The sequence below is a fragment of the Prinia subflava genome, chromosome 5, assembly GCF_021018805.1.
Source record: "Prinia subflava isolate CZ2003 ecotype Zambia chromosome 5, Cam_Psub_1.2, whole genome shotgun sequence".
NCBI lineage: Eukaryota > Metazoa > Chordata > Aves > Passeriformes > Cisticolidae > Prinia > Prinia subflava.
In genome coordinates, this window is record NC_086251.1 from 42,506,489 (window position 1) to 42,532,761 (window position 26,273).

The following is a 26,273-nucleotide window of genomic DNA, read 5'->3' on the forward strand; positions in this document are numbered from 1 at the left end:
GAGAGGGCTGCAGGAGAAATGTTTCTGCATGCTTTTATTTTTTCTTTCTCAGAGGAAAGCTCTCAGATCAGGTGTACTGGAGATAGAGCCCATTTCCCTCTCCATGGGAGTATATGGAAAAGTGGAGGTGTCCAGGCTTCCCCCTGCTGAGAGGCCCTGGGGATTGCTCTATTCATGGGTAATAACTGACTGAAGAGGGCTTGAATTGAATCACTGCTGTGATGAGAGGCACCAGAGAGAGTGGAGTTGACTTAGAATGGTTGCCTGTTCTGGGCAAACTCAATTTCCTCCGTGCTACTTTGCTGTGGTGTCAGTGATTGGGCTGTAGGAGCCATGTCTGCCATGAACACAGATGAGGGGTGTAGGAAGTATTTTTGACAAATCTCTCACTATGAAGATAAAAAGGATCAAAATCAATTTGATAAGGGCAAACTCTCCCAACTGATAATTATATGCAAAATCTACCTGTTTCCTTAGGGATAATTCTGTAAGGGATTATACGCTAAACATCTGTACCATCTTAAGAGTGCAGTCCAAAAGAATAACTTTGATGGAAAAGGCATCTGCCATTAGTGTGTTCAGAATGTCACTGCTCATGGTACAGCAGAATTGCTGGTGAGCTTGAGTTCACAGACCTGAGCTTATAGATACAGATTTGCGGTCATTTGTTTTCATGTCTGATACTAAGAGTAGTTTTGTCTATGTTGGTCAGTACTTTAGATTAATAAATATTGGTAAATAGGGACATTAGTCTATAGGCTTTGCCTGAAGTTATTAATTTTATATGCAGGTTCTTTTCTGAATAGAGGTTTTTCTCACAAATGTTGTTTTTCTTTTTTTCCAGGAGTAGTATTGCTGAAAGCAGCTGCCAAGTACAACTAGATTAAGTGTTTTCATTTGAACAGTTTATTAGCTGAAATGTACAGATTTATGTTGACTGCATCTATGTGTCAGTTTAGTTTGAACTTGGCAAGTATTTATGAAAAAAAGAAATGAGAAACATAAAAATATTATGACATTTAATATAAAAATATTTTGACTTTTCATTTTTAACAATGTCTCAATGTTTAACTTATTCTAAAATTATTTATTTTCCCAATCATCGAAACGAAAAACATCTGGTTGCCAGAGAAATAAAATGTTTTCATAGAAAAACTTAGGTTTGAAAGTTGTCCCTGGAGGTCGTGGTCCAACTCCCTGCATAAAGCAAGGCCAGCTTTTACAAATATTTCTGTCGCTTTGAGACCTCCTTCTGTGACTGCAGCCTTTCAAAGGTGATTGAAGGTGTTCTTTCATGGACAATGGCTGGCTCCCTCAGTATGTTTGGATGCAGCTTTTCTCAAGCCATGAATTTATATATGTCAGAAACTTTAGAGGCCTGACCTCGCCATTAAATACCACAGGAAAGAAGGCATAGTGTGAGTACTTCAGCCCTATTTGGCTTTGAAAAAAAAAAAACAAAACTCCACGGAGGTTGCTTTTGTGGGGTAATTTTTGGTCCAGAAACCAAGGACATTTTCTGATTGGCATGAAATGATTTTCTCTTCCTTCTGCTAAAGTTGCCAATTTGTTCAGTGAACCAAAAAAGCATCCTGTTCTTTTTATTTCCTGGATGTCAAATGTGATCTATGCTGTGGCAGCACCTCTGTGGTCCAGTTCTTGTTCTGCAAATGTGTTTGCATATAGTATAAAAATTCACCTTAATGTCATAATCCAACACACGTGGTAGTTCTGTTCTAGTAGAGACCATTCTTCAGCAGATAATCAGATGTGGCTTACGAAAGAGAAAAGTCACAGAAAAGGTGCATTTTCACACTGCATTTATTTAAATGCTGAAGGGATATTTCTTTGTGATGGTGAGAGAGCAGATGTTTTTTGTGTCATTTTTGGCTATGTGGCTATTGCTTATATTTGACTATAAATGTAAAAGAGTAGATTTGCTGATCCAGATGGTTGTCCTAGATTGGTGTTCTGATAGAAATAGTCTTTTAATTGTTTTTTGCATGAAACCATGTGTCTGTATTTGACACCTCATTAAAAATCAGCATTGGTATATAACTAGAAGCTGTTTTGCTTTGTGATGCTACTGGTGTTGAATGAGAAAATAGAAGTCTCCTAATTCCAACTCATCTCAGTAGTACTTGATGCTTTTTTTTTACTCTGTACCTGCTTGAAATTGTGACAGTCATGTAAAGAGATACTGAATGTGACCCAGTTGCTTGCAGGTTTGTACCAATGGCTTGGTTTATAGGTAAAACTTCATCTATCATTTTGCTGTCAAGCATGCTTTGCATTAAACAAATGTTTAGCAACTTTTAAGACTGGACTTGGGAGTGAATGAGAGATGATGCATCTATAAATACGTCCCTCCCTATAAAATTGCTCTACCATTTATTGAGGCTTTGAATTTATATACCAGTTAATCTGATTTTCCAGACTGATGTGCTTTATAGCTTCCTTTCAGCACCTCTAAAAAACAAGCTGCCATTGAATTCGTGCACATGCATTTGTTAAAACTGAACTGCTGTCAGTTGGTGATACCGTTAATTAGTCTTTGCAATGAAAAAGGGTCAGAACTAGTTTCCATATCTTCCTTAAAAAGAATAAATAAATGAGGAAGCAAGAGAGGAACCCTGAGGCCTCTTCCTAGAAAACGGGGATTCAGCCCAGAAGTGGGGTTGTTTAACCCTTAAGTGATAAACCGAGGCTGGTGACTGAAGATAACTGCATGTCACTCAAAGAATTCGGATTTCCAACAAGCCATCCAGCTCCTTCCCAGACTGCAGGCTGGAGATGTTACACTTGATAAAAGCTGACAAACCAGTAAGAGGGAGTAGTTTACAACCAGTAATCTAAAGCATCCACTAGCAATATAGGCTAAACAAATAAAAAAAGCAGATCAAACAAACCAAAAGAAAAAAACCAACCCCAAACTCGACCTGTGGTCCTACAATGTTACCCAGTGCATTATTTTAGAAGACCTTATTGAGATGAGGCTAATATGACACTTGCAGATAAAAGTATTTGTTTATGTGAAAACCTGACTTCTGAAGAATCAGTACTTAAAAGATTTAGAAACAGGAGTCTTCTGAGGTCTAATCCTCATTCTCCAGGCTTGGCTACTGCTTTGAATATTCCATCAAACCCTTACTTCACCATATCATTAATGTTCTTGGGGGTGTGATGAACTAAGTGATGGCCTCTGTTTTTCCTGACTGATTCTGTAGTGATCCTTAATACATCATCCTGAATGCCTTATCCTTTTGTATTTTAAAACAAAGCAAAAAACAACACCTCCCTGCAGCCAAAACACTTCTTGAGAGGAGTGCTTATTCCCCTTGAAATTGTGGAAACTATAGAGAGCTTAAAATTCTTGTGCTGTGTAGTTGTGCCAATCATTTGTATCATGGCCTGTATTAGCAGTCTGGTGCTGTCCTGGGAATCAAGTTTCCTCAGCTGATTGATCCATGGGACTTGATGGTCTCTTCTACTTACTCTGGCCTTTATCATGCACTGATGGTAGAATCTGAAGATCCACATTTTAAAGAGAATCTGTAAATGTTCTGCTGCTGTGATAGTATTAAAATTATGTGTTTGCTGATGGTAGGGACTGTATAAATGCTAGTAGTTTTGCAGCATTTGTTCAGCATAGAATCTGAATGCTTTCTAAACATGCATGGATTCATTCTCAAAGTGCTCCTGTGAGCAATAGAAATTAAAGAAATACTGGTTTGGTGAGCATTGCAGCACACCATCTGTTCACCAGCTAGAAATAGAGACATCGTGGGGAGTAATATATAGGGAGAGAGGTGTGTAAAATCTACCCATCCCTGTAACAATTGCTGCCTCCTTTTTTAACAGGCAGCTGGAGAGGGAGAAAAAGATTGTGTTGAGGTTTTGTGAGTTTGGATTTTTTTTTGGAATCGTTGAAAAGGCAACACACAAGTTAATCATTTCTCAGAGGAAAAGGATGTCTTTTCAAACTTACAATGGAAAACAAAGAATGCTCATCACTAAGCTTTCCATGGGAAATGGAAAGTGTGAGATGTTACAGAGAGATGTTTATGAGCAGCTTACGCCATTAATCAAATTCTGCCATTTTTACAACTTAACCAGAGGTCAGCATGTACAGTATTAATTGATATTCAAGTAACTTTATACCTTAAATTGTCTTTGAAAGAGCTTGAACTAATATGTAATCCCAATACAACTATCTATTTTTTAAATTTCTCTAGAAAATTTACTACTATTTTAAATGTGATACACAAGGACTGATAAACCTCGGTTGTAACCAAGATTGCTGATGAAGATGCATCAGGGGCTCAGGGGCTAGAAGGTCACCACTGCCCTTCCCTGTGTTCATCTCCTGGTTTGTACAGTGATGACGCTGTCAGAGCTCCAGCCTTTTTAAAGTGGTCATTAACTTTTCTCTATGTTGGGCAGCAATAGACAATCCCCAAATAGTGGTGGGTACCTTTCCACGAGTAAGTCTACATCCTGTGGGAAGAGATCTACTTCGTTTCTCTTTTCTCTTTTCTCTTTTCTCTTTCTCCTGGTATGTTGCTGTTTTAGGATGACTCCTTACAATTAATTACCTGGTGTACTCCTATCTAATATTAACAGTATTATGATTACATGTAGATGGTGTATGAAGCACAGAGGTTTTTATGAAGGTATACATATGAAATGGAGTGACTCAAGGGGTATGGCATCCTCTTGAGAAGAGGGATGCATCAGCTTGGATCTTACACTTTTATTGGGAGCACTGAGGACAGAGAGATATGGATATGTTTAAAGCTATGTGCTTAACTTTATAATTCCCTCTTCTTCTCCCAGGGCATTTTTTTTCCTTTACATGCTCCTTAGCTTACATGAAAGCTGTGACTTTTAAAATCTGAATTTCAAAGGAGTTCTCGATATTTCCTCAGATGTCATCTTTATCTGTAAATCCTCAACTATCCTTCAGTCTGCACGTCTGATCCCTTGGCTTTCCAGAAGCCTGTGATCCTTCCTTGATAGCTCCTTAAACTAAATAAGGAGTCTCTTGCCTGTAGGTCTACATACTACTTGTCTTTCTCATCTGAGTTTCTCAGTTTGGCAGAAAGCAAGCAGTCTGTGCTATCAGGAGGCTGGAGGTTGGTGGTGTCCGTGAAGCACCTGAGGAAGATTTATCAGTGGATACTGAGCTTATTGCTATCCCTGAGATAGATTTCTGCTAGCAGGGTCCCAGTTCTTTTGGAGGTATGCATTGTGACTATTGCTGAAAGGTTTTTGGAAATAGAAAGGTTAAGTGTCATTAAACAAATTATTTGCGGCTAGACAAGAGGGTCCAAGCTTTTGCTGGCAACACAACTCTATCCACATTCTGCCTCCTAAAACTTTATTTTGAGGTTGCATTAGTGTTGTAGTGTCCTGGATAAATAAGGAATTCTGCAAATACTAAGATAAAAATGAAAGGACAGCAACCAAAAGGAAGTATTTAACTTGCAACTCAAGAAGAGAAAGGATAAGGGGGCGTTTGGAGAGAGTCTTCTATGTTTCTACTCGTTGTATAGGTAGACTCAGTAGAACTTCCCCATGATGTGTTTTAATTGGATTGACTTGTTTTCTACTGTGTAACCTGGAAGTGCAGTTCATCCTAATAGGTAAAATATATACCAATGTTCTAGCTATTAAATATCAGGAAAAATTTCAGTCACAATAGTGTCATCTGTGTTGCTATATGGTCGCTATCTTGTGCTAAACATTCCTATTTTAAGAAGTGGGAGAATAGTCAATGACTCTTCAAAAAGTTAGAGCAGCTGAGGTCTCTATTCTGTTCCCTGTGAAAGACAGTGTTTGAGGTGGGTAAGCTTTTAAATGCCTTTAGCATTAAACACTCCAGTCTGCACTACTGATCCCTCAGCTTTCCAGAACCTCAGGTTCCTCAGTAGCTCCTTAAGTGAAATAAAAGACTCTGCCACGTTAAGGTCAAGTACCACTCTCCATCCTTCTCTCAGTAGTTTCTCACTTCAGGCAGAGAGGACCAATGTGCATTACCAGTTAGGCACACATAGCTTGTCTGTAATATCTGAAAACAAAGGATCTCCACTTGCAAATTTTGGTTGCTGTTCGTACTTGTTAATGGTATGATTTCTGTGCATTTTGATGTTCCTCCTACCAATACACCCAGGGTTCCCAGTAGACTTATACATACTTGTTAATAAACAAGTTAAAAATCTCCAAAGATCACAAAAAAGAGTGGCACCCTTCAGAATGGAGGTAGTAAAAAGAGAGCTAAACCTAAAGGGCATATGTAGTGTTTTGTACCTGGTGCAGAAGACTGGAATCCTGCTGGCTTTGTAATTGGTTGGACATAATTTCTGTGATGCTGTTATGCTCTTCAAGGGAGGCTGAAGCTAGTTCATGTCATACTCCTAGCAACAATGAAGGTGTAACTCTGTGTGCATTTGTAACACCTCACGCACCCAGGTGCCACAGGGAAAGGTATTTTAATTGAGAGAAAAATTTAGGTTCCTTGAACATATGATGATGTTGTTCTTTGTCCTTCCTATCTGGATAAAGTGTTGGCACCAGGACTGTCTTCTGTTCTAGTGCTATGCTGTTGGTGAGGATTGTGCAGTGTGTCCAAAAAAGCATTACAAAACTGATCAAAACCCCAAACAAACAAACACTTTAATGCAATTATTTAGGACGGAAGCTTCAAGAAGCTTTTTTTTTTTTTTTTCTGACTCAGCTGCTTGTTCAAATGCCAAATGTGCCTTTGGGAAGAGGAGACCCTTTCTTTGGGATTATTTTCTGTGTTCTGAACGAGGGGGACAAAGATGCTCTCCCATTGTTAGAAAGTGGTCTCAGATCCTTTTCTGAAGACAGACACGTGCAATTACAGGAAGGTGCTGTATTGCCATGTACTGTATGATTTATCCATCTTTCTGGTCTCCTTGCTTTGCAGATTTAGATGAGAAGTTACTGCTATAATACATTTTAAAGGGCCGCCCCCCCCCCCCCCCCCATTAAGAATCATATAATTCCAAAATTCAAATAATCCTTTCAAATGAAGTAATAGAGGCAATTAGAACATGAGAATATTCACTAAATGAGATGATGCGAGTTTTTCCAGCCTGCTCTTTCCTGTTACTTAGTTAACATAGCAAAAGCAAAGATCTTTGAGGAGTGTGAGAGACAGGGGTCAATTCTTGTTTTAAAGACTCATACATTTGATTTTGATTTTTTCCCCTCCAAGTGAATCTCATCCAGGCAGTTAGCAGTCAAATTATGTCATTGCTGCTTTTGTTTGTCTGTTCTATACTTATGGCTCCAGTTGTCTCAGCCTCATGGCCAGCATCTTCTCACTATCATCATGCTTAATGCACTTGCTTTGTAGCATTTATGGAGCTATTTGAAACTAAACAGGAGGAGAAACTTTAGTGGTCTTACTGTTGATAGCATAGTCTATCTATGCTTCAAGGAAGGTACATCAGTGGGACTAGTGTGAAGCTGTTTGGGATTGGTATCTCTTGTATTGTATCTACACAGGAATAAAAAGAAGATTTAAATCTCTATCTTTGTCAGTCCTGCTTCTTTCTTTGATTTTAATGCATCACTGAAAGGCTAATAAAATGTAAAGCTTCCTTTAAATAGGATCTCTTTTTCTTCTTTATTACTGTTGTGGTGTACTAAAGTCTATGCATAATTGTTGCTATAATAGTTACTTTAAAATTCTCTCTCATGTTAAAACTGCATATTTGTAATTTCACCATATACTCATTTCTTGGGCAACAAATTCCACCCATTAAACAAATATACCTGAAATCAATGGGTAGTTGCTATTAAGGAGGGAAAGCTGGGTTGAAGTCCTAGAGATATTTTATTAATTGCTGGGGTGGAGTCATCTTCAAAGCAAAATATATCAGCGGGACAAACTCTGGAAAGCAACACTGAGTACTGTAACTCCTTTTTACTCACCTAAGGCTGTCTAAGCAGCAGCTTCAGTGAATGCAGTTTCCCTCTAGTGGTGCTCCCTGTGGTAGACACTGCTCCTGTGATTGCCTGGCTGCTGAACTTACACCAGGACTGGTCTTGAGCTTTGCTTTGTGAAAATCTAGTGTGTACAAATAATTCCATAGGCAAGTTGTAGATGAGTCACAATATAGCAGCTTTGAGTTCTTTATGTGTACGCTGAGGCTTCTGTTGCCTTGATCTCTTAGGAGCGGGTTTAGGGCGTTTGGCAAATGTGAAGTGGTTCATATGACAGCCTTATCTGAAAACATAGAGTCAGTGTGACTGAAATCACTTTGAAGTTAATTTAATTAAACTCTTGTAAATCTTAATTTTAAAAGCATGAATACTTGAGGTTATTTTACATACTTCTGTATCCTTTTTTGACCTCCTCACTGGTTGTGAATATGAAATAAAATCCCTTTCCTTAAAAGTGGAAAAAGCTCACTCAATAAAAATAAGAAACCATCTACTACCATTAAAAATTAATAATATATTGAATAGATAACAAGAAATGCTTAATTTTATTTTTAAACAGTGTATTTTTTTTCACTTAGCTTGAAGTGAAAAGATTTTTGATGTTTTCTAAAGCAGAATAAAATTATTTTTGGATGAACTGAAATATCCTTTCATTGAAATTGTAATTTCCTATTTATACCCTTTTTGAGGGGATCAAATTTCTATTAACACCAACGTTTTCCTGTTAAAAATTATTCTGCTCTAGATACACAATAGTTATGTAGTGTCTAAGGCATTAAAATTCAGCAGCAGTGAAATTGAAGTAAACAAGGAGCATAACCCACTAACTGATGAAAAACCTGCACATAAAGACAGTTTGTGTCATGTGTGACCTGTATGATATATGCAGTCATCTCCCTGTTCTTAATCACAGGTTATATTCATGTCACCTGAAAGACATGCAGCCTAATTTCTCCACTAGGTTTTGTTTCAGAGCCTTATGAAAAAGCTGTGACTGTCTTGAATGCTGCCTGAATCTGTGCTGAACCTTATTACAGCTGTTGGCCAGGGCGTCTGCAGTGAAAATAACAGTTATTCAGTATGGTGATACATTTATAGCATTTATAGCAAAAGCAAGGAACTATGTTGTGTTTTGTTGGGTTTGGTTTTAGTTGTTCTTGTTTCAAATAAGGGCTTTTTAAAAAAATTGAAGTAGATTGTATACAAAATAATTAAATCGAGCTTATTTTTCGTCATGTTTATATGGAGATGGGAGTATGTTTGAAAGAACTAGTAGGGTGGTCTTGCTACTTTTCAGTTAGTTGCTGAGCTAATTCCATGCGCTTTATTAGTCTGCGTGTTTCAGGGAATTCTTACTTGCACTTGTGAAGCTAATTGACTCTGTGGGTGTTTAAGGGACTTTGTTTATGCACTTATTACTGCTGAATGGATGTAAATAATTAAACTTTTCTTCTGGGTAGGCTGATGTAAATCATCTCAACTTTATTGACTTTTCACAGTAAAGCCACTGTGTAAAGCTGTAAACATAGAAGTTTTTAGCATGCCTCACAGAAAAGTTGTTTCTTAAGTGCATGCTGTTTTGTTTAACTTGTGGGGTAGTACAAGGACATGATCCCGTTCCTTGAGGAAATGGAAAGACTGCTGCAGGTAAGGTCTCCAGTGATGATACTCAGTATCTGTAGGGATTATTCCTTGCTTATTTCTTGTTGGTGGCCAGCATTTTCTTGAAAAGAGGAATTCTAAAGCCTGTATATGAGCAAAACAAGTGTGTGTGTATGAGAATATAGGTTGATTTGACTGGGATGTCTACACAAATGTCTGAAATGTACAGAGTCTGGGGTTGCCACTTGTTTCTTAGCAATCAACAATGCTCCTGGTGTTGAACAGCAAATCCTGGTCAAGGAAAAGACCATCCTAAAACACTTTGTCCATACTAGTTCTGCCTGAAGGAAACAACAAAATTTACACTAGTGGTTTATAAATAATGGAGACTGAAAGTTACTGAAGATTTTCAGAGCAGCTGCCAGCTCTGTTTTTGAGCCATTCTTGTGTTTTGATATTTGACCTGTGCTTTGCAGGAACTTACTACATATCAGGAAACCACAAAGGTGTGTGAAAAATTGCCAGCATCTTTGTCCTTATACCTATTTCTTCCTTTTTTGAGGTCTTCTGATTCATTGTCATGTTTCACAAATCTCTATGTATACATTTTACACAGCAAACCACAGCTTCTCTGGTTATTCTGTGAAAGCTAAGTAAAAGCAACCAATGCCCCTCCTCCATGACAAATGAAAAAGGGGAGGGAGGTAAAGAAACTTCCCCTTCGCAGCCCCTCCTTGCATTGGGATGCTAATGGCATTCTGATAGGATGTTGCCCTGTATAAAAGAGACACAAAAATGCATCTTTCTACTGAAAAAATCTGAGATGGTAGCTAAGGGTTTTAGTGAAAAAGTGAAAGCAGAGAAAACCTCATCATTACTGAGGGTCTTCTTTGAAAAGCATTAGTATCACTGTATAATTATTTATCATTGTAATTGTACTGAGGGATGCACCTTGTCCATTCTCATCAATGTGGCAACGTCCCTTCTGTTCAGCTCTTGTGGTGTTTCGTAGACTTCAAGTTTCCACTTTTTCTGTAATGTTGGATAAGAAGTGCAATGTTAAAGATAGCCTGGTTTCATTTTAATCTTATAATTGGATCAGATGATGACAGCCTGCACCAAAGTAAGAGCACACTTTTTGATTCATCTGTGAGAAACTGCAGAGGGGATTAATCCTCTTTCTCCTTTATCTCACAGAGGAAATTTCCATGTGCTATTAGCCACTGAGGGTGAATAGGAAGTGCATTTGCAGAGGTATTGTCAGAACTGCATCCCTCTGACCAGTTGTTTTGTCCTAAACAAGCAAGTTCTTGAGGAGCAACATGGAAAGCAAATTGGCATTTTTAGAAGACATGATCTGCTTTTTGATTCTTTATACTTTGGCACATGTGTTCTTGGCACTTTTATATAGTTTATTTGAGCCAAGCTATTAATTAGCAGCAGTGCACCTTTGATACAGAGATAATGTTTGAGACACTGGGCAGATTGGATGGAGTTCTTCCATGCTTGAAAGCATATCCTGATTGCTTTTCATGAACAATACGCACAAAAGTTTGAGTAGATTTTTGAGGATTCATGGGAGAATGAGGAGGAATCACTGTGGCTGAATCAAGTAATATTTGTTCAAGAAGCCTGAACTGCAGCTGAACTCGTGTCCAGAATTTGGGGATGGCTGAGGGACAGATATTTTTGCTTCTGATTAAATAGTATTTGCCACTGCAAAGCATAAGAGGAACGTTCACTAGCCTTCCTCATTTGAGTTGGAAAATGAAATGTAGGGATCAATTCCGTATGATGCACAATTCCTCTGACAGCATTAGGAAAGGGGGTGGAATGGCCAAGACAGTCAGAGATGCCAGCAGGAGTGATGGTCTTTCAGCTTAACTATTAAGTTATTGCAATGCACAAAAATTAAATAAATTGTTGAAATTACCTAATGCCCAATAGCCCAAAGCATCTTAAATAGAACGTGTTTCTGGGTGTGGCATTCATTGCTCGAAGAGTTCTTTGTTTTCCTTTTCTTGTCTTTTATCATAAAACAATGTTGTACAAAGGGAATATACAAATCTCGAGATTTCTTTCTCTGTCCATTTAATCTTCTGTTTTGCTTCGTCATATGTCTGTTATAAATTTTGAAGGATGATGTAGGTGCAGATAGCTTGAAAGGAGGAAAAAAGGTAAACCTGCAAAACCTAAGAGCACACAAATGCCTGGCAGGAGATTGTTCTTAGGGACAGTGTTATGGGGCAGGAAGACATGGCCCATTTCCTTTCTATTTTCCCCAGCATCAGCAATTGTTGGATTAGGAATCATCAAGTCCTTGTTTAAAAATTGATCACACACAAATGTCTGTATAGTAATGGCACACGTAGGAATCATGCTCAAGGAAATGAATTTTGGTATCCAGATGTGAAAGTCCCTGTATACACTTGGAACTACGTAGAATTCAATGGGAGCTACCACAAGGAGCGGCAATTCATTTGCACACTCTTAGTTGAAAAATGAGGACACAATTTTGCTGCTTTTCAGGTCAGCCCACTGCTGCATAAATGTCTTGAAAGCATTTGAATATAAAACAGTTTGACTAGAATAAATAACATTTGTTTAATGCTTTCTTTTAAGGTTAGATATGTTTGGATTGAAAAGCTCATCTAAATGCTCTTAAGCAGCTCATGTATTGAATTTTTGTATGTAATGTTATTTAAGTAACCCTACTAAAAGAAGCCAGTGCCCATTTTTGCAAAAGGGAGGGTGGTAAGTGAATAAAAGTATTAAAAGGTTTGTTTAGTTTCTACTGATCAAATATAAAATTGGCCAATCAAAGCATGGACTTTAATAAAACAATTCATATCTAGAATGCTTAATTTTCAAATTTTTAGCCAAAGCTGTTAACCAGTTACTTCTAAGTAGACAACCTTATTCATTTGGAAAAAGTGGGAATGCTGCAACTTTCTATTCATTTATTTTTGAATTGGTTAAGCCACATTTTCTAAAAATATATTCATATAACTTCTGTTGGTGTCATGTCACAGTTTTGTTTTGAAAGTGTTACAGTAAGCATTAAGACAAGCCAACCCCCAGACTGTTTTAGCTGATCCCTGTTTTGTCAGGCTAGGATTGAAAAATGGGAACTAGAAGCTCAGCAACTGAGTTACTCAACCATGCTGAACACAGAGCTGTTGCATAGAAAGCACTGCACTGTCAGCTGAGCAGGCTCCAGCACACCTGACTGTTTCTCTTGGCTGAGCCCTCAAGAGCTCTAATGGGTGTGTGGAAAAGATTGGGGTTTTTAGAAAGCATTTGCCACCCCTTCCCCCTTTTACCCTGCTTTCAGATGGCATTATATAAACACACAGTTCCAGGTGACCTCCTTCATCTTCTGACCTGGGAGGTGGCTGTGTAGAACTAGAGTAACTGATGCTGTATATTTTGATGTAGGCAATGATTTCGCTGCCCATCCAGAGATATAATTTTGTGAATTCTGCTTTAGGACAAAATCTACTTACTGATGTAAATCTAGCATAACTCTCTTGGATTCTTAGAGTTTTGCTTGTCTGGTGCCAAAGAACTTAAGCTTTCTGGCCAAAATCTAGCTACCTTGTTCAGCTGGACTTACATGTGTGGTATGTGACTTTGGCACATGGATGAGGGATGGCAGAAGTTATGAGTTTCTCCTGCTAAGAAGATATTCTCTGTAACTTCAATATATGACTCCCCATCCTTTTAATCCAAGAATGAATCTTATCTTTCAGGTCACTAGAAAAACATTTTTTCATCTTAGTTTATGGTGAAATTGGTGGGCAAAGGTCTTTATTTGAAAAGGTATTTTTCTCCTTTTTATATTAGCATGAACTGCATAATTTTTTTTAAAAGAATAATAGAATATTTATTTTGCTTTGGTCTCCTTCTGAAGATTTCCTGTACTACACATTGAATCGTAGCTGATATCCTTCTTTGCTCATGTTCCTTCTTTGGTGAGAAGTAATTACAGTAATGTTGCTCATTACGCTCATTAGGCACTGTGCATCCTGTGGGCTACGGACTATGTGACATTAGTTTTACCAGTGCAGTATGATGAGATGATGAGCTGTAGCAGTGCCTCATTGTTCTTATTCCACCTCTGTCAATATATTCCATAGGTCTTTTTTTTTTTCTTTTTTTTTCCTTTTTTTTTTTTTTCCATGGGTTCCCCTTTTGCCAGTTTGGGCTGGGCAGTGTCTTCAGGCCAGTGTGCAACAAGTTTGTCTGTCCTCATTCTACATTTTCTGGTATACCTGGATCAAAACCCTCTACTTTAGTACTGAACTGAAGTGAGGATAGATGCTTTTAATTTAGCACACACCATTATTCAATTTCACTTACCATTTGACATGAGTGAGGTGTTCCGGTCCTGTAGTCCGAACAATTAATTTTTTAAGTAATTGCCTGTCAACTGTGATGGGTGAGCAGCAAAACTAGACAAATATGGGTAGCACTAATGCTGTTTTCCCAGGAGCATTGTTTGCAAGGGCAACTGTGGTATAACCTTTTGGAGAAGACATGGCTCCCCTTTCTCTTTTGACTGTAATTCAAGGGGTGAAGTAAGCACCTCCAATCTAGGCTCCTTTGCCAAAGAACCTTAAAGCAAACTGCAAGGTTGGTGAATGGTTTTCTTTATGAGATTTAATTTTTAAAAATCATTTTAAAGGTAAGGTATGAAGTTCTGTGGGTTTTTAAAATTGTTTGGGGGGGCGGGTGGTTTTTTGTTGTTGTTGTTTTTGGGGTTTTTTTGAGACTGAAACCAACCTGGTGTTTGATACTGTAGTGTTGAAAGACCAGTGTGTTTAACTTTGAAAAGAATCCCATGTACCTTGGGGATGTTGTAAATCCAGATTCTTAGGAGAGCAAAATGCGACCATAAAGGCTCCACTTTAGAGACATTTCAATCATCATCTTGTTTTCCTATTGCTGTAGTGTGCTGTGCAATGTGATGTTTGGAAATTAGTACAACAGCACAAGAGAGATTTCTACCCATTTTAAATGCATGAGACTTTAGGGCTCTGTGGAGGAAGGCACCTGACTGAGTGGAAGGGTTTGTGATTTGCTGAGCTGGGAAGGTGTAGGTGTGAGGGTTGATTACAGGTTCTTATTTACCTGTACACTCTATTGGTCTGTATCACACCAAGTTGATTTTCATGACTTTTCCCATTGAGAAGGTGCTAAAGCGATTGTGAGTCTGGCTTTAACTGCTGCACCTATCACCCTTCCCAGGCAAGGGACCTGAAACTCTTTATGCTGGGCAGAAACTCAATGACAACGAGTGGCACACTGTCCGAGTGGTTCGGCGAGGAAAGAGCCTCAAGCTGATCGTGGATGATGATGTTGCTGAGGGTAAGTGTGATGTAGCAGTATTTTTTGATCACTGTCTTTGTATCTCTGTTCCTAGTCTTTGCCGTTTTATGCTTCTTCTCCCTGTTGTTTGTGTATCTTTCCCCCCACCCCTTCCTGTTACCATTCATGTATTATTTAGTGTTGAAGATGAGTGTTCAGGTCTGCACCAGAAACTTCTGTGAGAACTGTAACTACTTGAGATACAAGTTTAGGGGTCAGAAAAGCTTGTACATATCTCAGACTCTAAAAGTGCTCAGCAGAACTTCCTCGTGGTCCAGGCTCTTTTCTGAGGTAGGCTGAATACACTTCATTCCTGAATTGCATGTGTGATGGTTTCCAATGCTGTGGAATCAAGGCCAAGGCTCTCTGGACTGTTCGTCTGTACAAACCTTTCCTTGATGATAAACCTGAATGCAGTACATGTGTTACAGAGCATGGATTTATGTCTCTGCTGTTAATTTTTTATTTTTCTTTCATTTTTTGTAGTTTGGGCATTCTTGTTTTTGTTTTTTTTTAGTTTTTGTTTTTATTAATGAGTTCTTGTTCAGAGCCATCTAGAAAAAAAACCACACCAAAAAACAACAACAACAAAAACAAAACAAAACAAAAAAAAACCAAACAAAAAAACCCCAAGCAAAGAAGTTTGTTCCCAACTTTAGAGGTTAGGGAGCATCCTGACTTGTCAGAGTATGCCAGTCCTTTTTTTTTCACTTGATTTTTAAAAAATTATTTTCTGCCTTTCCAGACAGCTTTTTGAGCTCCTACTTCTTTTTGCAGAGAAATGTAGTTGAAGTAAGGAAAGAAAAGATCAGTCAGTCAGGAAAGTTGCTGTTAAGGGAACAGGTTAAGATTTGCATTGAAATGATCAAAGTAGTCCAGATCCTTTTTTAATTGCAGAGTTTTAGAGATGATACTTTTCATGTCCATTTCTCCATGACTGCAAGAGCCAGAAACCTCTTTCTTTTCTTTTGAAGGTCTAAAATTCTCATAGTTGTATATAACTTTAGGAGCTGAGTTTTTGAGAAAAACATCAGCAGTTTGGAGGCTGATAATAGAATAAAAAACCCAGGAACCCTGGATGCAAAACTGGTGAGGGGATGATTGTTAGTTAACACCCATGCTGGTTTGCCAAAAGCTGAAATCCTCTTTTCTGAGTAGCTTCTACTCAGAATGCAACTAGAATTAATGACTGCCACACATAGAGCCAGAGCGCTACATCCTGTCTCTGAAAAAAGTCTTTTTCTTCTGTATGAATGTGAATTATTTTAAGTATTGTGGTGATTTACATTATTTGGAAGACCAGGAGTCAGAAATCTGAAATAAACCCAAAGAGGTTGGCTTACAAGAAAATGATTTGAAATACATTTTATATCTGAAGTAAATATATGCTGTCCTATGTTGGCTGTGATTTTGCAAGAGAGAAGAAACATATGCAAGAAAAATCATTCCCTCTCCTTTTTGGAAGTCAGCCTTGGTGGTGGCTTGGTCTAAATTAGCTTATAGGAAAAAAGAATTTATATTTAAGAGGGAACTTCTTGAGTTAGTGACACATGCCAACAAACACTTCATCCCGATTACTTTTGGATTTGGGAACAATTCTTCTGGATATGCTTTTTTAGGAAGCACCACGAGGTGGCACTCTCTGCATTAACGAATCGATCCCCCAGTGCCATCTGTTTCTGAAGTCTCTTTTTCACGAAACTGAGTTTATAAATAATAATGATACAATCCTATGCTAAAATAGGATACGCATATGTACATGTATATGAATTACATAATTAAAGATGCATTACGGCTAAAAATATCTGTTAAAAGAATGCCATCATGGTAAAGTCAGAAAACCCAGAGTTAAGATTTTCTGTGCTATCTGCATCCCACTTCCTTGGGCAGATGATAACAGTTTTCAGTGGTGTGGTCACATAGATTTTTCCACAGGATTCTTGCTGTCTTAGGCATAGATCAGAAGTTTAAATTGGGCCCCCAGTAAAAATAAACAGCCTATTTGATTTCTATCTTCTTGTTGCTTGTTTGGAACAATGCAAGCCAGCTGAATTTTGCTCTAAATTTAGATCTGCCTTTTTTTTTGGCTATGTGTTGTAGGCTACTCATCAACATGCTTATACAGAACTAAGAAGCTTTAACTGGATTTATTCCCTTGTGTATGTTATGTGAAGTGAGTGGGCACATTTTCCCATTTTACAGGTTAGGGAACAAGGCACCAGATTAAAGTTGGATGTATTTGGTACCAATTTGCCATGTATTTTTAGTCATTTGTATCAGAAAGATTCAGCACGTCTGTAAATTACATCCTGTAAGTTAGTTCAACCCTGCCACTTAGGGAATTAGATGTAGACAATTCATGACCCCCTATGAAAAATTTGTAATAAAGTGTCTGACTTGGTTTCCTGTAGGACATCTAAGGCAGAGACAGAATCGAATTCTGGACAGCATTTTACTGTTTAATCACAAAACCTTTGTCCCACATTCCCCCTGACCTCAGAACATCAGTGGTAAATGAGATACAAATACAGCAGATATATTCCTCTCCATGACATCGTCCTAGCACCCAAATACCACAGTGGAGGTTGGAATTTTTTCTGTCTGCTACCACTTGAACTAGAGAGCTTCTGATTGCTGTAGTAGATACAGTACTCTATAGAGCACAGTGGGGGAACTAGAGGTGAACTCTGCCGGTGGGGTTAATAGCTAATGAGATCAGAAAATACTGGATTGCACTCCATGATTTCCCAGGAAATTACATCTCTGTTCTGATTCTGATCTTGTATTGCCATGTTTTTTCCAGTTTTTCACTGAACTACTCCTGACTTTCTACAGCCCTGCTTCTAACATTATTTTGTTTTTATTAAGCCAGCCGCAGTTTTCCCATTTTTCACCTTTTCTAGCATTCTGGGCTCACCTCCTTCAAACTCCCTTGCTCCATTTTTAATGTCCCCTATATTTGGGCTCCCTGTCCCAGTGTACTCCAGATTTTCCAATTTTGACTTTTCTCTCCTGGCTCAGGCCACCATTACCTTGTATTTTTTTAAGTGTAGAAAAACAAAGGAAGAGTTTTCTTGCCTTTGAGAACTGACATCTCTTAATTTTATTTTTCTAATTTTTTGAAGCAAATAAGCAGGATTTTTTTTTTCAGTGACTTACCTAATTTTAAGAAAATGCACTTCTGGTTTGGAAAAATCATAAATTTTATAACACTGAAACTGAAATGCTAAATCTCTAAGAATCACAGTAGTGGGAAGTTATCTAAACAAATTTCCCCATGTACTATTTCAATTTCTGGAACCTTCTATTTTTCAAACTAAAATAATATTATTTCTGGTGAAGAAGTGTTTCAGGATTTAAAAACATTTGCATTGGTGCTGACACTTGAATTTTTAAATAGTCATAAATTTGTGACTGCCTTCAGCTGCTTCTAAGTTTGGTCAGCTGTGTCTGCTTGGACTGAAGTTTTCCATGGTCTCTGTATAATTGCATTTATATTTAGATCCACTGGTAAAATTTGGAATAAGTAAAAAAGGTGAATTGGTTTATATAATATTTTTTCTTCATATTTGAAGTAGATAGCTGAATTTTTTTTCTAATAACAATTATGCTTGTTTGCTGTCTTTGAATAAAACTTGGTCACATTTCCACAAAGTATAAACTGAGAAACTGCAGTTTGTACATGATCATGAGAGGTGAGTTAGGAATATTTCGGTGTTTCCGGAGTCTCTAAGCAAGAAAATGACCATCAGTTCATTCAATCTGACTCTCTATACACTACAAGCCAGGATGTGCCATCCATGTGTCTTTAAAAGTGTGTTCAGGATTTGTTTTATCCCCAACAGAAAAAAAAATCAACTTGCAATTAGTAGGAAAAGTCTTGAAAGGGCTACTGTTTTTTGGTTGGGTGGTTGGTTGTTTTTTTGGTTTGTTTTTGTCTTTTAATGCCTGGAAGCTCTTAAGGTGAGTAATGATAGGAGGCTTCAGGAGACAGCACAGAATATGAGAAGCTTATAAGCCAGAGTTGATATAACCTAGAGAAACTGGAGGAGTTTGCTCTGGGTTCAGCTATGCTGATTGGTGTGATTCCAAGGTATAATCCCAATGACTGACAAATATCTCTTGTAGTGACTGGTTGAGACTTGTGTCTATATACTTGCTGACCAGCAGATGTAGTCAAGTCAGATACTATTGCTAAATTTTGTCTGTCTATAGCACACTGGAAATAGTTATTCAGGTCATTATCCAGTTGTCAAATTTCAAAACTAGTGTGTTTTTGAAAATTCACATGCAAAACTAGTGTGAATTTAAATATCCATGTTTCCTCTGGTTTTTAAACCTGGTAAATTTGACCAGCATGCTAAAATGTTATGAGAGGGACCAACAGGTAATGTGGCTGTTTTCTTCGGAAAACCTTCTAAAAGAGAGGACTGTGCAGTGATTGTAATCATGGACAAAACATATTTGACTTGGAGAAAATTAATTTAATTTACTGCCAATTAAAAATAGAGTTGAATGGTGAGAAATAAAGACAAGAAAGTAGAATAGTGTCTGCCACTCTCTTTTATTGGATTTGCTCCTTCCTGCCTCCCCCACCTGCCCCCACTAGGCAGAGAAGGGGGTCGGAGAATGGTGGCTGTGCTCAGTCTATTACAGCTCCTCTCTGATGCTCCTTCCTCCTTATACTTCTGTCCTGCTCTAGTGTGGGTCCTACCCATGGAATGCAGTCTTTCGTGAAGTGTTCCAGCATGGGTGGTCTCCATAGGCTTTCAGGAAAACCTGCTCCAGTGTAGGCTCTCCAGGGGCTGCAGTTCCTTCAGGAAATACCCATCTGCTCTAGGGCAAGAGTCCTCCATGAGTTGCAGTGTAGTTGTCTGCACCACTGTGATCTTCTCTGGGGATTCTGGAGACTTTCCACTCTGGCACCGGGAATGCCCCCTCCCTCTTCTCAGTTCTTGGTGTTCATAGGGGTTTGAGTTGTTTTATTTTTCCCTTTGTTTCTTGTGTGTTTCTTCATTATGTCCTTTCTTGCATGTTTTCTCCCAAACAGCACCATCGTGGCCAAGGGGCTCAGCTATGCCCTGTGTTGGGCAGGTTGGAGCCATTTGGAACAGGCTGTATCAGGCATGGGACAGCCCCGGCCTCTGCTCACTAAGGCTGCCCTGCAGCCACCCCACAGCCAACACCAGGCTGCATAAACCCAATGCAGAACTGCAGAAAGCTTCATGAGAGAAAACATAATTGCCTATATGTAGCAGAATTTGTATAGTGGTTGTACAGGGAATGATAGGAAAACAGTCAAATTCTTGGTATTTCATTAATTCTTGTTTACTAAATGGATCAAGACCGATGTAGAAAAAATATTTGCACATGTGACCAAATAGTAAAAACTGCCTTAATGAGGAACTGTGGAGAGGTAAATAAAACTGGCTGAAAGGGTTTTCATTCTGATGTTGTCCATCTTGTCTTTATAGCATGCTGTTGTATTTCATCAGTCTGTATGGGTTCTGTGTCTGCACTGGTGCCTAGCACACTTAGTGAAACATTTAAATATGCTGTAGAAAGATCTCACAGTAGTGTTTGGTATACTGAAGAGCTTGGGTATTTTGAGAGGTTAAAATCTTGTTGTGGTGTGGTAAATAGCCTAAGTGGTAGGTTGATGATTTAAATGTGTGGAGGACTTTTCACATTTTTGTGTTTCCATCCTGCCATGCTTTTAAGAGGAATAACATCAGGCACCGAGAGAGCAAAGGAATAAATATCAGCAATTTTATAACTTTTTTCACCTCTCTCACTGCTCTGTTTATATTACTCTATGCTTATCAAGTGTTTTTAGGAAATGCACTTGGAAAAGTTGTTTCAGAAGTGTTTAAGTTGTTTGGCAGATGGTCTGCTGCATCAAATAGATCAACCATAGGCTTTAAGGGAGAGGCCTGGTCATCTTCACAGACAATAAAGTTTGTGAAGCACAGGGAATAGTACACAGCTTTCTGCCCATTGCCCTTTAGGGGCCTGTCTTTTCTGCCAGGTTTTGGCAACTGCCTCACTCACACATCTCCACCAACCTCTTCACCAAGATTCTATACATGCTTTCTTTCACAAGATACTGAACAGTGATCAGATAGGATTTAGTTCAGCTATTAGTCTGGAAACTGGAGTGAAGGGCGCCACAGAATCTGTTGCCGATCCCCGATATTCCTCCCTGTTTCTGTCCTTCAGGCACAATGGTTGGTGATCATACCCGCTTGGAGTTCCACAACATTGAGACCGGGATCATGACGGAGAAGCGGTACATCTCTGTCATCCCGTCCAGCTTCATCGGCCATCTCCAGAGCCTCATGTTCAATGGGATGCTCTACATCGACCTGTGCAAGAACGGCGACATTGACTACTGCGAGCTGAAGGCACGCTTTGGGCTCCGCAACATTATCGCCGACCCCGTGACGTTCAAGACCAAGAGCAGCTACTTGAGCCTGGCCACCCTGCAGGCTTATACATCCATGCACCTCTTCTTTCAGTTCAAGACCACCTCAGCTGATGGTTTCATCCTCTTTAACAGTGGTGATGGCAATGACTTTATCGCAGTTGAACTAGTCAAGGGGTAAGAGGCCTTGTTATTGTCTACCAGCTTCTTTATAGATAAACTTACTTACAGGTGAGCTGAAAATGCTTGCATGAAGAGAAATTCACCTGAGAGTTGTGTTTACTCTGTTTGCTGAGCTGTAAGACAAAGTGTTCAAATAAAAACACTGAAGCTTAAGAGTCAGGATTTTATCACTGACTTCCTCCTGTGTCTGTGGGAGGGACATTTTTACAGTGTGCAACTTTAGTATTTTAAGGCATTTGGACATAGTTAGACTAACGTTTTGTCCTGCCAACCTCGCAGATTAGCACAGAGGAGGAGGTGTGCTGAGGGCTCTGTGCTGAGTGTCTCTTCTTCCCCACTCCCTCCTCCCTGTTTTTTTCCCATTGTAATACTTGTTTTTCTGCCATTTCCAGTGAAGGAAAAAGAAAAAGCATATGGGCTGCTGAATTTCTATTTCTGCTGATGATGCTTGATGAAAAGCGAACTCAGCTTGCTTTGGAGCTGCTACATTTTTTCAGAAGACCAATAGCTTATTAAAAAAAATCCTTTGTTAGCTGAATTATGATTTAGTCATGGTAGACATGTTTTCCACTAGTTTACTAGTCCTGTTTACTTCAGTACAATCTGTTTTCATTTTTGGCTTTGCACATACTTCTTAAGTGGGACATTGAGGAATAAAAAAAGCAACAGTCATGAGCTCCTGGTGCTCTGTTGAGAGTTGACTTTTGTTGTCTTTTTTTTTTTTTTTTTCTTTTCCTGAGTAGAATACTTCTCTTCCATCCTCAGGTGGATTTCTGTGTTTGAACTATATAAATAATTCAGGGTAACGCTCCCATGACTTCAGTCTTTGTTAGGGTCTCTATTTTTGCCAAAAGCTTTGCTAATTGTTTTTCAGCTATTTGAATAAGTCTAGGATCTCAGGAGAATTTTAGTACAATATTTCAAGTGAGTTTCCCAATTAACTTATGGGAGTTATTCAAAACTCAGAATTAACCTGGGGAATATATGCCCCGAGTAAGCATATCTAGTGTTACTCCCCAGTAAATTTATCAATATTATGAATTTTTAAAAAAACAATTGTATGCATAGACAGTGTTTTTATGGATCTGAGAGAACTTTGAGAAAAAGAGGAGTGTTTTCTGGTTAGAATCTGATTATTTGAAATGTTGTCATCTCAATATACTAATCCTTACACTTTGGTGGAAAGGAAACAACTGTATTCTTTCAAAGCAATGGCTAATAGTTTGGCTTATTAGAAATTTCTAACCCAGAGATATTTCCCTTCATGACTTTTTAAAGTCAATTCATCAGCTCTGGCTAGAGTAAGGTTCAGTAATGCTGGAGCTCTTCCAGAATTTTAACCAGTTCTTTCTGTGTTTACAGGTATATACACTACGTGTTTGACCTCGGAAATGGACCTAATGTTATCAAAGGCAACAGTGATCGTCCTCTGAATGACAACCAATGGCACAACGTCGTCATCACCAGGGATAACAGTAACACACACAGCTTGAAAGTGGACACCAAGGTGGTCACCCAGGTTATCAACGGTGCCAAAAATCTGGATCTTAAAGGTAAACTCTACAGGATTGACAGATTCCCCCTTTATTCTTGCAGGGCTGAAGTAGTGAACAAGGGAAAGCTTGGAGTAACCATGCATTACAGAACAGTAAATCTGGACTTGCACATTGTGGCTGTCAAATTCATTTATCTCTTTTCTATTTTAAAACATTTTGTAGCCAAATAGTTTGTCATATTTCACTTTTTCAGAAATTGTCATTTTTCTGTGTTTCTTAGTTAAGTTACAATCAGAACTGGAATTATTTATGGGATTTTGTGATGGCATTTTTTTGTTTGTTTTTTGGTTTGCTTTGTTTTTGTTTGGTTGATTGTTTAGTTTGGGGATTTGTTTTAGTTTTCTGTAGTAAAGGAAGCAGAAATTACTTCTTGCACAATACATTGCTCTGTTTTTAACTTTTTCTGAACATGTGTTCACTTTGCTTTATCCACGTTTGATGGCAAGAAAAGTGACTCTAGAAGGTGTGTAATGTCCTTCTTCTTGTATGTTTGCCCCTCTCTGCTCTAGGTGATCTCTACATTGCTGGCCTAGCTCAAGGCATGTATAGCAATCTCCCCAAGCTTGTGGCCTCACGTGATGGATTTCAGGGCTGCCTGGCATCTGTGGACCTGAATGGGCGTCTGCCTGACCTTATCAACGATGCTCTGCACCGCAGTGGGCAGATTGAGCGTGGATGTGAAGGTATAATTCATTTCAGAGAGCTTCCCCTCTCCAGCACTCACTTCACACTTGATTGTTGCACTCTGTGCATTTACTTGTTTACCTTACTGTCCATTTCATTAGATTGCTTCCATTGCTGTATCCTTCACTACACTTTTGTCTGCCAAATGCAGCTTAAGGATTGACAGTTTCAGTGAGTGGCTTAGCAGCTCTTTTCTTGTATGCTCCATCCCCTATGAGTTGGTGCTTTCAGTAGTGGGAAAGGATGGTACTAGGGGATGGAATACTACTACTCGCTAGTACTTTTCTCAGAGTGGTTTATTAGCATTACAGTAGTCTTAAAATACTTTAGATGATGTTCTGAGCATTCGGTTCATTTGCGCTTCAGAGCACCCTTTGCACTTTTGTGCACGGATCCGCAGAAGTAAGTATTTTGAAGAACAAATAGAGACAGGGGAAATGGAAGGTAGAAGGAGCTGAAGGGTAAAGACTGGACCAAAAGAGGAGTTAATTTTTGATGAGATAGGCCTCCAGTGAAAGCATTGGAGGCATTGCCTCTTCTGCCTGGAAAACATTTCTCTTCAGTTGTTTCTCTTTTCCAGCGAGTTTAGAACTACGCGGTATGAATTACTTATTGAAGCATGAAGACAGTAGTGATTTCTTGACGTCTCTTTAAATAATTTGCTGTTCCTGTAAGCTTCCATTAGTTAGAATAATATTGACATCAGTGTCAGGGACTCAGTAAAATGCACATGGCTTCAATACCCAAAGCATCTGGGATAGTTGCCATCCAAAACTCCAAGGTTTTGCTGTCTGGGTTAAATGACAATCACCATTATGTCTAGAATCACTCAGTCTGCTGTGTTGGCTACCAGTCATTAGAGGAAAATAGCTTTTTCTGTGAAGTTTGTATGTATGTTATAAACAAGATGTATGTTCCAAACTGATCCTTCAAAATTTTTACAAAGTGAAATGTCTCCTTGATCATTTTTCCCTACTGTGTCAAGAGTGCAGGTTATATCATGATGAAGCTTGCCACTTGTCAAGACTGTTCCTTCTTAGGACTGAACGTATCATCTGAGAGATAACTTTTAGAGATAACCAATTTTACCACCCAGTCAGATCTGATCCCTTGCTTGAGTTTCAGTGTTGTGGTTGGCTGGGAGCTCTTGTGCCCCAGCCTTCCTTCCATGCTCCCACAATAATACTCTGGTTTGTGGGAATTTTGAGTCCTCTCACAGGAGCTCAACTCCATGTCAACTCCCATCTCATAGCATTGATGGGTAGTTGTAGGCTGTTTTTATTCTGTCTTTACCTCTTTTTCTTAACAGTGTCTATTAACTACTTTGTTCCTTCTGGAAATGAACACAGTGTAGGAGAACTTGTGTCTTTGCCCATTTGTGGCAGAGTCAATATGCCAAAAGAAGTGCCTCTTTTATTCATAGTTGTTTATAAGGTTCAAGGAAAAAAAATGCATTTGAGGTTTATAAAAAAGTCTATTCTATTTATATTTGATGCACTGAAAGCTCTTTAACATTAGTGATTTTGGATAACTCTTTTGTTTAAAATTATCGCAACCCCTTGGCTCATAGCTGGCATGTGATTGCTACTAGCCCTCCTCCTTCAGAGAAGCACCCAACTGACTATCCTGTTCTTCTGTGCGTGGCTCAGGAGCAGAGCCACGAGGCTTTCCCAGGGGACCATTCCCTTAGAGCTGTGGTGTTTCCTTTTCCTGTAGCCAGTGTGATTCTTTGATTTAGTGTTGTATTGCTGAGGTTGTGCAACATCAGAGTCACTCCCAAAACACCTAACGTGGCATTTACTTTGTCAGTGTGTCAGTGGTACCAGCACAGCTGCTGCCTGGATGTGGAGACTGGTTCACTTTCCAGAATGCAAATTCCCCTTTTCTTCTAAAGTCCTTCAAAAAAGACTCAGTATTGGAAAGAGACCTAAAAAAATGGGTGATAAGGTCATTGATGGTCCTCATTCTGCCTTGGGAAGAACTTGATCTTGGAAAACTGTGCCTGTGCTACCTTCCCAAATGGTCCCTGTTCAGCACCAAGGAAACTGCTAAAGAGGAAAGTGTTCTTTTGCCAACATATTTACGATTAATAAAAAAACCTAAGAATTTGGTCATTGTAAAGCTGTTACATTTGTTGTTGGGTTTTTTTCCCCTAGTTTTTGTATCATAACAATGCTCAAGGCTTTATCTCATATGTCTTGCTGCCTGCTTGTGCCTGCAGCTGCCAGTGAAAGTCACACCTATCTTCCATTCTCTAAGGAAAGAAAAACTCTAAGGTTGTTCAGTCCTTATTTATGTCTCCCTAGTTTGTTTCCATCTGGAGTGACTTTGGGGGTAGTCTTAATGGTTTTAAGGGCAGAAGTACCAAATAATCCTTGCTGCCTCGTGATGTTAAAATATGTTTTTAATAAACAATTTCAGGCTTTTTGTTTGAATAGTGGTGCTGTGTGTTGATTTGCTGGACATCTCCCTCTTTC

At 38.8% G+C, this 26,273-nt stretch overlaps 1 protein-coding gene across 8 annotated transcripts in view; it reads left to right on the forward strand.

Moving 5' to 3' along the window:
* Window positions 1–26,273, forward strand: part of NRXN3 (neurexin 3) — a 906,050-nt gene that overhangs the window by 352,172 nt on the left and 527,605 nt on the right. For all 8 annotated transcript variants that reach the window (XM_063399086.1, XM_063399087.1, XM_063399090.1 and 5 more), the window contains 4 exons: window positions 14,830–14,949; window positions 21,169–21,550; window positions 22,919–23,109; window positions 23,622–23,795. In XM_063399086.1, the coding sequence (XP_063255156.1) occupies window positions 14,830–14,949; window positions 21,169–21,550; window positions 22,919–23,109; window positions 23,622–23,795 (867 nt within the window). The remainder of the gene's footprint in view (window positions 1–14,829; window positions 14,950–21,168; window positions 21,551–22,918; window positions 23,110–23,621; window positions 23,796–26,273) is intronic.